At 42.3% G+C, this 10,000-nt stretch overlaps 2 protein-coding genes across 11 annotated transcripts in view; both read right to left on the reverse strand.

The window, feature by feature from the left end:
• Positions 1–2,176, reverse strand: part of lrp5 (low density lipoprotein receptor-related protein 5) — a 60,671-nt gene extending 58,495 nt beyond the window's left edge. The window contains exon 1 of one of the 2 annotated variants that reach the window (XM_065957422.1): positions 1,971–2,176. In XM_065957422.1, coding sequence (XP_065813494.1) covers positions 1,971–2,019 — 49 coding nt within the window. In that variant the 5' untranslated portion in view covers positions 2,020–2,176. The other variant, XM_065957423.1, reaches the window with a different exon arrangement.
• The window catches only part of LOC136179750 (NLR family CARD domain-containing protein 3-like), a 497,803-nt gene that overhangs the window by 435,003 nt on the left and 52,800 nt on the right, over positions 1–10,000 (reverse strand). The gene's annotated exons all lie outside the window — the stretch shown is intronic.

Raw genomic sequence — 10,000 nt, forward strand, 5'->3', positions numbered from 1 at the left:
TCTCTCCTCTTCCCTCTCTTCTCTCTCCTCTTTCCTCTCTTCCCTCTCCTCTTTCCTCTCTTCTCTCTCCTCCTCTCCTCTTTCCTCTTCCCTCTCCTCTTTCCTCTCCCTCACCACCTCCTCTCTCGTCCCTCCCTCACCACCTCCTCTCTCGTCCCTCCCTCACCTTCTATCACCTCTGTCTGATGTGTTTGATGGGTGCAGGCGTCGACCCGGACAGTAATCTTGTTATCAATATGACATCACTAACGTATTTCAGCTGAATAACCATCAACAACAACAACAACACACACACACACACACACACAGACACACACACACACACACACACACACACACAGACACACACACACACACAGACACACACACACACACACTCACACACACAGACACACACACACACAGACACACACACACACACACACACACACAGACACACACACACACACAGACACACAGACACACACACACACACACACACACACACACACACACACACACACACAGACACACACACACACACACACAGACACACACACACACAGACACACACACACACAGACACACACACACACACACACACACAGACACAGACACACACACACACACACACACACACACACAGACACACACACACACACACACACACACACACAGACACACACACACACAGACACACACACACACACACACACACACACAGACACACACACACACACACGCACACACAGACACACACACACACAGACACACACACACACACACACACACAGACACACACACACGCACACACAGACACACACACACACAGACACACACAGACACACACACACACACACACACACACACACACACACAGGGAGATCAGGTCAGTCACCTTTACCTTTCCTGATTTCAAATTTTTTAAACCTGCACTATCCTTTGAAGGTACTTAAACATAGGGCGCTGGTGGCTCAGTGGTTAGTGCGCTCGCCCTGAGCAGGCGGTCCGGGTTCGAATCCTGCCTGTCATTCCTCTCTCTCTCTGATCTCCTGTCTCTTTAATAAAGACACAAAAATAAATCTTTTTTTTAATCCTAAAATGTTTGTTTATCTTATTCTTGCTTTTTATTCGTTTCCTGTTTTTACATTCTGACCTTGTAAGGCACTTTGTAACTTGACTTTGAATAAAGGTTCATTATTATTAATATTATTATTATTATTAATATTATTATTATTATTATTATTATTATTATTATTATTAATATTATTATATTCTGTATTATTTGGATGATCTTCAGAGTCAATAAGAACAGAAGCTTTTGTTTAAACCGAGAGGAGTGAGCCATTTAAAAATCACGATCCGTCACTCTTCAACCCTTTAGAGCCAATATGTGGAAATGATAAACAGTACGGTCACTCACTCAGGTATGATGGGGGGGGGGGGGGGGGGGGGGTAATAACCCTGATATAAGAACACAGTGATGTAGAGCCTCCATGAAGCTCCGCCTCTCACTGCACACTTCAAACATTTAGACAACAAAACCACACAAAGGTGAAAATAAAGCTTCAACAGAGACAGAAGAGCAGCATCGGGTCTGTCCGGCAGCGGCCCCCCCCCCCCCCCCCCCCCCCCCACACACACACTCACAGCAGCCTGGTGCCCCCCTCCCGGAGCACAAAGTCAGCCTGACACCCGACACCGAGCAGGAATGGCCGCAGCCGCCGAGGCCCCTCCGAGCGGAGCTGCTCCAAACTTCAGCTCCGACAAACTCCACAAACCCGGAGGAGCGAAAACACGAGCCCCCCTTACACACACACACACACACACACACACACACACACACACACACACACACACACACACACACACACACACACACACACACACACACACACACACTGCTGTATTCCCCTCGGGGACGTGAAAAGTGAACTTTGAGACTGTGCTCGGTGTTAACGGAAAGTCCCGGTGGTAAAAAGGAGACGTACCGTGCGCCGCGGACAGCACGCAGCTCCACAGCAGCAGCACGCAGAACATTTCACCTCCTTTAGATCCACAGCTTCGTCCCCATGTCGACTCCTCTCCTGTCCGCTGCTTCCTCTCTCCTTCTCTCCTCAACAAGTTATAAAGATGTCCGCTGGACTCATGCGCTCTACGCTGCTCTGTGTGTGTGTGTGTGTGTGTGTGTGTGTGTGTGTGTGTGTGTGTGTGTGTGTGAGAGAGAGAGAGACAGAGACAGAGAGGGAGAGGGAGAGAGAGGGAAAAAAATAAAAAGTGAAGGGGGGGTGGACGTAAAGTGACGTCATCTCGACGCGAGGCAGAAAGGATGATTTATTTCACTTATTTGCAGTTACAAATTAATTATAATGAATAAAGATGAAATAAAATATTATAGTTTAATTTTATATATATGTATATCAAATTAAATATATAAATAATATATATGTATATATATAAAATGATATACATAAAACTATATATATAAAACTATATATAGTTTTATATATATATCATTTTATATATATATATATATATATATATATATATATACATATATATTTCAATTCAATCAATTTTTGTTGTATAGCGTCAACTCATAACAAGTGTTATCTCGAGACACATGTATCAAAACATTCCCCCCCCGTACAGTGTGTGTCCATCCAGACATGAGCTAATCACACCTATTTGGTTTTTTGAACCAGGCTGTAAACATGTTCATCTCTGCTGTAAAAACAGGCTTTTTAGAATGGGTGTGTATGTGACTTCCTGTGCTTCTGCAGCCAGCCTCTAGTGGACACTTGATATACTGCAGGATGTTACACTTCAGCATCGGCTTCATGTTTCAACAGGTTAGGGTAACTGCAGGATTTTTAACATTTTTCAACACTGGAGGTTACCGATTCGTCAAAACTGGCAAAATGTTTTTCTTTGGTTGTTGTGGATATCGTTTGATCACACTGGCAACAGAGCTCATATTGACCAATCAGGTCGAGGAAGGCGGAGTGAAAGAATGACATCAGAACATATCGTATATATGACCTGCTGTGATCGATGACCTGCCCGTCCTATCAAATATATTAAATCCTGAGCCGTAGGTTTCACGGCGACATCTGTGAAGGTTTTTGGTTATTAAGTGTGAAAAAGGACATTTAGTCGTTTCAGTTTGTTATTTAGCAAATAAATAAAAAGAACAGTTTTAGTTTTCAACAAGATTTTTTAAATATTTATGTTTTCTCCTTTTTATGATGTTTGTTAAGCTCTGTATTTAAAATGTTATATTTTAAATCTTTCAAATGTTTTTCAAAATGTAAAAGTGCTTTGAACTTCCCAGCCACCGTACTATCCTCATTTTGAGCACATTCAGATCTTCTGCTGCAAATTTAAAGTTTTAAAGTCTTTCCCTTCTCGTGTTGCGTCTTTGAGTGAAGTAAACAAAAGCTCGGGCCGATAGAAGTTTGAGTAGTGACGATGATCTCTTTCCAGTCTACTTATTAATGAACAAGAATCCTGTTTAACTACAAATACTCCTCCAGAGACTTCTAACCTACAAAATCAACAATAATATTATTATTATTATTATTATTAATAATAATAATAATAATAATTATAATAATAATTATAATAATAGTAATAAAGTTCATTTTATACAGCTTCTACTTTTAATTAAATACATTACTTCTTCTGTCACTTTATTGAAACAAAGATTATAAAACAGAAATCTCTCTAAAGTCTCATTTTGACCCGACATGCTGAACCTCCAGAAAAATCTAAAACTCGTTTCTCTCCAAACCAAAAAGAAAACACAAACATCTCAAATATAACACAGAGCTGCTGAAGTCCCGAAAAGTTGAATAAAAAAATGTGTTGTGCTCACAAGATAATTATAATGTGAGCAAAAGTTCATTTGAATGAATTTTCCTCTGCAAATAGTTTAACTCGACCAATCAAGTTTGACTTTAATTGGAGTGTCATACAGGGACTACATTTAGACTACTGAGAAAACAAACTGTTCACATGTTTACATTAATAAAGTCAGTTACAGAACAATTCTATAACTTATAGAGGACAGTGCTTAGGCAAACCAAATCAATAAGTACGTATTTAAATATCTGTGCACAAGATAATTATTTTTTTACTTTTTGGGAGTTCAGGGGATCCGGAAATATAAAGAATAAAATACAGAAGGACAACGAGAAGTCGTTCAAAAACAACAGAGACAACAAATGTGCATGGACGTGGAGTAAAATCTAAAATAATATAAAAAAGTTCAAAGTTGAGGTATTAACACCAAGGGGGCATCGGGGCAGGATGCAGGAATCCAACAAGACTTGAGTTTAGGTTACAGGTTTATTTCATCCAATTAGGTAAATCATGAGGGTAACAGAAGACACACATGGGACTGAACATAAAGATAAATAAAATAATATTAGTGTAATAAACAAGTCAAATTAGATTTACTTTCTGAAGGAAATGAAGATAAATAACTGACTAGACTCTTGTCCTCTGTCGCCCCCCGGTGGTGGAATGAACTTCCAAACTCCATGTGATCTGCAGAGTCCCTCTCACCTTTAAGAAAAAGCTAAAGACCCAGCTCTTCATGAATACCTACTAACTTAATGATGATGGTCTCCATATTATTGATGATGATGATGGTAATGACGATGATTTTTGTTTGATAACGACGACTTATAAGATGGTTTCTATACTGATTAGAGCTCTCAAGAACTGCCCTCAATGTTGTGCTTTGCCTCTGGTCACTTCCTGTCAGCACCTGTGTGTCCAATCAGACTCAAAGCTGATCGTTTGCTCTTACTCACATTGGTCCCTTTTTTCTAGATCCTTGCTTGTGTTGTTCTTACTCTCTGATGTACGTCGCTTTGGAGAAAAGAGTCTGATAAGTGAAATGTAGTAAATAAAGTAGTTAGGATAAATTAAAGTGGACTAGATAATAACTAAAATAGGAGTATAAAGAACTGCCTCACCATGTGAGGATGAAAACATGAGCGTAAGGGAGTGCAGTCTTAAATAAACAGTGAGCAGGTGAATTCAATCTACTTAATTAGTGACAGAGTGAAAACATCAACCAATCACGGGGGGGGGAAAAACCAGGAAGTGTACAGTAGGATAAGAGAGGAAGTGAAAGGAAACAAAATAGTGATCAGTAACTTAGTGAGAGAAGATGCTGCAGAGTGTTTTAAAGTGACAGACGCTTCTGATGAAGGAGAAGAGGTCAACCGTCCTTCAAAACAAAACGAATCAACCTGAAAGAAATCGTTAACGAACGGCAGGCGGTGGTTTTTTATCTTAAAGAGAGACCTTCACACTGTTTTAACCTTAAAGACTGATTGAATCTCCTGTAATAAAAGCTGTTGAGCTCAAATAAAATAATGGAGTAAATAAAGAGGAGGCTAAGTGATGAGTTCCAGCTGCAGCCGGCCCCCTCCTCATGATGCTGCTATCTCTCCTCTCACTGGACACTTTAATGTGACAGCAATCAGATGTTAGAGGACGCACACGGCCAGACAGCGAGGATCAGTCGGACAGAGAACGCCAGAGAACACGTCCAGACTCCGATTATACGCACAGTCTTTATTTAAACCACCTGCAGACTGAAGGTCCACATGTTTCAGGTCCATGTGCAGAGAATCCTACTCCAGTTAGCTTATTTTTCTATTCCTCATAAATGGTGAGAATAAACGACTTTAAAGGTCCAATCAGTGAGCTGTGTAGAGAGTGAGATGATAAAGGTATCTTACTCTCTGATTATTAAGGAAACATGCTATGTTGAAGTGCTGACTTCTCTGACAACAATGCAGCAGCCAGTATGTCCTCCTTCTAACTTTAGATTCTGCTCCTGAATGCTCTGGATTTGTTTGGACCAGAGAAGGTAGGCGCTTTTAAGACCCCCCACACCGCCGTTTTGGACGCCCCTCGGTTTGCCAGATATGAGAGCAGTTATCAGGTCAACAGGTGTTGCAGTGATGGAAGCGGTCAAGAGAAGTGGTTCAGATAGAAGTGATTGTACCCGACCTAAAAAGCCTCTGCATGTTTCTAATAAGCTCCACGAGCAGAAACGTGCTCAAACTAGGATCAATATTGGAGATGCTTTTGAAAAATGGAGAGAGGTTAGAACACAGAAAGGTTTACAAGGTTTGCAGAGCTGGATAAACACTGAAGCTTCAGAGTCCACCACATGGTGACCTGAGTGAGGATCCACTCTAGAGAGGAGGGGGGGGGGGGGGGACAGCTCTCTATGATGTTTAGAATTTAGACTGCAGTACCCATTTTAAACACTAGGGGTCAGAGTTACACACTGCTCCTTTAAAGTCTCTCATGAAAACGTCCATACAAAAAAGAACTTGTGTTCTTGAAACTCTTTGACTAAACCGAAGAGCAATTTCCCCTTTTCCCAGCAAAGGACCCCTCTTCACTCCCTCTGCTTGTCAACAGATGCATGATGTCCGTTTTTTAGAGCTTGAGAGCAGCCATGAGCTGCTGGACCTGCAGGCCCCCAAGATCACAAGAGAACTACAAGATCACAAGAGAACTACAAGATCACAGGAGAACTACAAGATCACAGAGAGAACTACAAGATCACAGGAGAACTACAAGATCACAAAAGAACTACAAGATCACAAGAGAACTACAAGATCACAAGAGAACTGCAAGATCACAAGAGAACTACAAGATCACAGGAGAACTACAAGATCACAGGAGAACTACAAGATCACAAAAGAACTACAAGATCACAAGAGAACTACAAGATCACAAGAGAACTACAAGACCACAGAAGAACTACAAGATCACAGGAGAACTACAAGATCACAGGAGAACTACAAGATCACAAGAGAACTACAAGATCACATGAGAACTACAACAGAACTACAAGACCACAGAAGAACTACAAGATCACAGGAGAACTACAAGATCACAAGAGAACTACAAGACCAGAAGAGAACTACAAGATCACAGGAGAACTACAAGATCACAGGAGAACTACAAGATCACAAAAGAACTACAAGATCACAAGAGAACTACAAGATCACAAGAGAACTACAAGACCACAGAAGAACTACAAGATCACAGGAGAACTACAAGATCACAGGAGAACTACAAGATCACAAGAGAACTACAAGATCACAAGAGAACTACAAGATCACAGGAGAACTACAAGATCACAAAAGAACTACAAGATCACAAGAGAACTACAAGATCACAAGAGAACTACAAGACCACAGAAGAACTACAAGATCACAGGAGAACTACAAGATCACAGGAGAACTACAAGATCACAAGAGAACTACAAGATCACATGAGAACTACAACAGAACTACAAGACCACAGAAGAACTACAAGATCACAGGAGAACTACAAGATCACAAGAGAACTACAAGACCAGAAGAGAACTACAAGATCACAGGAGAACTACAAGATCACAGGAGAACTACAAGATCACAGAAGAACAACAAGATCTCAAGAGAACTACAAGATCACAGGAGAACTACAAGATCACAGGAGAACTACAAGATCACAGAGAGAACTACAAGATCACAAGAGAACTACAAGACCACAGGAGAACTACAAGATCACAAGAGAACTACAAGATCACAGGAGAACTACAAGATCACAAGAGAACTACAAGATCACAAGAGAACTACAAGATCACAGGAGAACTACAAGATCACAGGAGAACTACAAGATCACAAGAGAACTACAAGATCACAAGAGAACTACAAGATCACAGGAGAACTACAAGACCACAGGAGAACTACAAGATCACAAGAGAACTACAAGATCACAAGAGAACTACAAGACCACAGGAGAACTACAAGATCACTAAAGAACTACAAGATCACTGTAGAACTACAAGATCACAAGAGAACTACAAGACCACAGGAGAACTACAAGATCACAAGAGAACTACAAGATCACAGGAGAACTACAAGATCACAGAAGAACTACAAGATCACATGAGAACTACAAGATCACTAAAGAACTACAAGATCACAAGAGAACTACAAGATCACAGAAGAACTACAAGATCACAGGAAAACTACAAGATCACTAAAGAACTACAAGGTCACAAGAGAACTACAAGACCAGAGGAGAACTACAAGATCACAGGAGAACTACCAGATCACAAGAGAACTACAAGATCACAGGAGAACTACAAGATCACAGGAGAACTACAAGATCACAGGAGAACTACAAGATCACAGGAGAACTACAAGACCACAGGAGAACTACAAGACCACAGGAGAACTACAAGATCACAGGAGAACTACAAGACCACAGGAGAACTACAAGATCACAGAGAGAACTACAAGACCACAGGAGAACTATAAGATCACAGGAGAACTACAAGACCACAGGAGAACTATAAGATCACAGGAGAACTACAAGATGAATGCCTAGAGTGCTCGATCGGACAGAACGCGGTGCACATGGATCCTGTGGAAACTGCCAGTTCCTAAAGTGTGTGTGTGTGTGTGTGTGTGTGTGTGTGTGTGTGTGTGTGTGTGTGTGTGTGTGTGTGTGCGTGCGTCTTTGTTAACAGTTTGAATTGACCCTGGCAGCATTAAGCATCACTTTTCTGATTTTAAAACATCTCGATGGATGTTCATCGCTGCAGCTAGAGCGCCGGGCGGATGAGCTGTTGGTGGGGGTTTTAAACTACGATTATTTGAGGGACTTTTTGTCTTGAGAACAAAAGATGGACACACAGCAGAGATGAAACGTCTTCACACACACCTTCAGCCGAGCCAGCGCTGGCATCCCTCCTCTCCTCTCTCCGCTCCAACTGGCCTCCACTCTAAAGGCTCCGAAACTCAAAGCATATGTTCTCCTCCTCGGCTGCTCCGAGTACATGTGAGAGAGGCACAACGCCCAACACACACACACCACAGAACACACTGCTCAGGTATGACAAGCTAAAAGTTATAGTGCCACCTGTGCATAAGTTAATTTAATTTAATAATCCTGCGAGGGGAAATTCAGTTTTACACTCTTAATGAACATGAACACACACATAGGCCAAACACACACACGTGCACAAACAGGATCCTGTGGACATGTATTAAAGGAGAGGTCTCAGAGTGAGGGGGGCGGCCCACAGTGTCCGATCATGAGGTAAACGTATGTTGGAGTAATCCCAGGATCAGTCTGCAGAGGGCGTTCACTCAAAGGTTGCCGATATGAAACCAAGAGTTTCAGCTGTCGGCTTCAAACCTCTTGCATAGACTCTCTTCTCCCAGACCTGGAGAGCAGCCCCCCTCTGGCAGCCCTGCAGCGTTCTGCCCCCCTGGAAGGCTTCCAGAGAGCTGTCCAATCAGAAGAGAGTGTAGTTATGGTGACTAGAGATTATTTTAACATCAGATGTTAGTGTTTTAAACACGCAGTAAAAAGCTTATAAGGGCGCGGTCACGCTGGCAAGCTGTACCTCAGCACGCTTCACCCCTAAAGTCCAGTTAGTGTGACCACAACACTTCAGAGAGGTGTGCCTTCAGCACGGGGGAGTCCATGCACGAGGACGCTCTCTCTCTCTCTCTGTCTCTCTCTCTCTCTCTCTCTCTCTCTCTCTCTGTCTCTCTCTCTCTCTCTCTCTCTCTGTCTCTCTCTCTCTCTCTCTCTCTTCTCTCTCTGTCTCTCTCTCTCTATGTCTCTCTCTCTCTCTCTCTCTCTCTCTCTCTCTGTCTCTCTCTCTCTATGTCTCTCTCTCTCTCTCTCTGTCTCTCTCTCTCTCTCTGTCTCTCTCTCTCTCTCTCTGTCTGTCTCTCTCTCTCTGTCTCTCTGTCTCTCTCTCTCTCTCTCTCTTCTGTCTCTCTCTCTCTCCTCTCTCTCTCCCCCCTCTGTCCCTGTCTCTCTCTCTCTCCTGGAGGAATGCTGTAATGAAACATACTTCTCTCTCAGTCACCTGCAGCCCACAGCCGCCGGCCTCGCTTTGATCCGTTCATCGCGCTCTACAAATATCACTGCGTTGGTCTCCGCTCTGTAAAGAACCAGGAATTAAACCGCCCAG

Source organism: Labrus bergylta, chromosome 7 (assembly GCF_963930695.1).
Source record: "Labrus bergylta chromosome 7, fLabBer1.1, whole genome shotgun sequence".
In the NCBI taxonomy this organism is placed as follows: domain Eukaryota; kingdom Metazoa; phylum Chordata; class Actinopteri; order Labriformes; family Labridae; genus Labrus; species Labrus bergylta.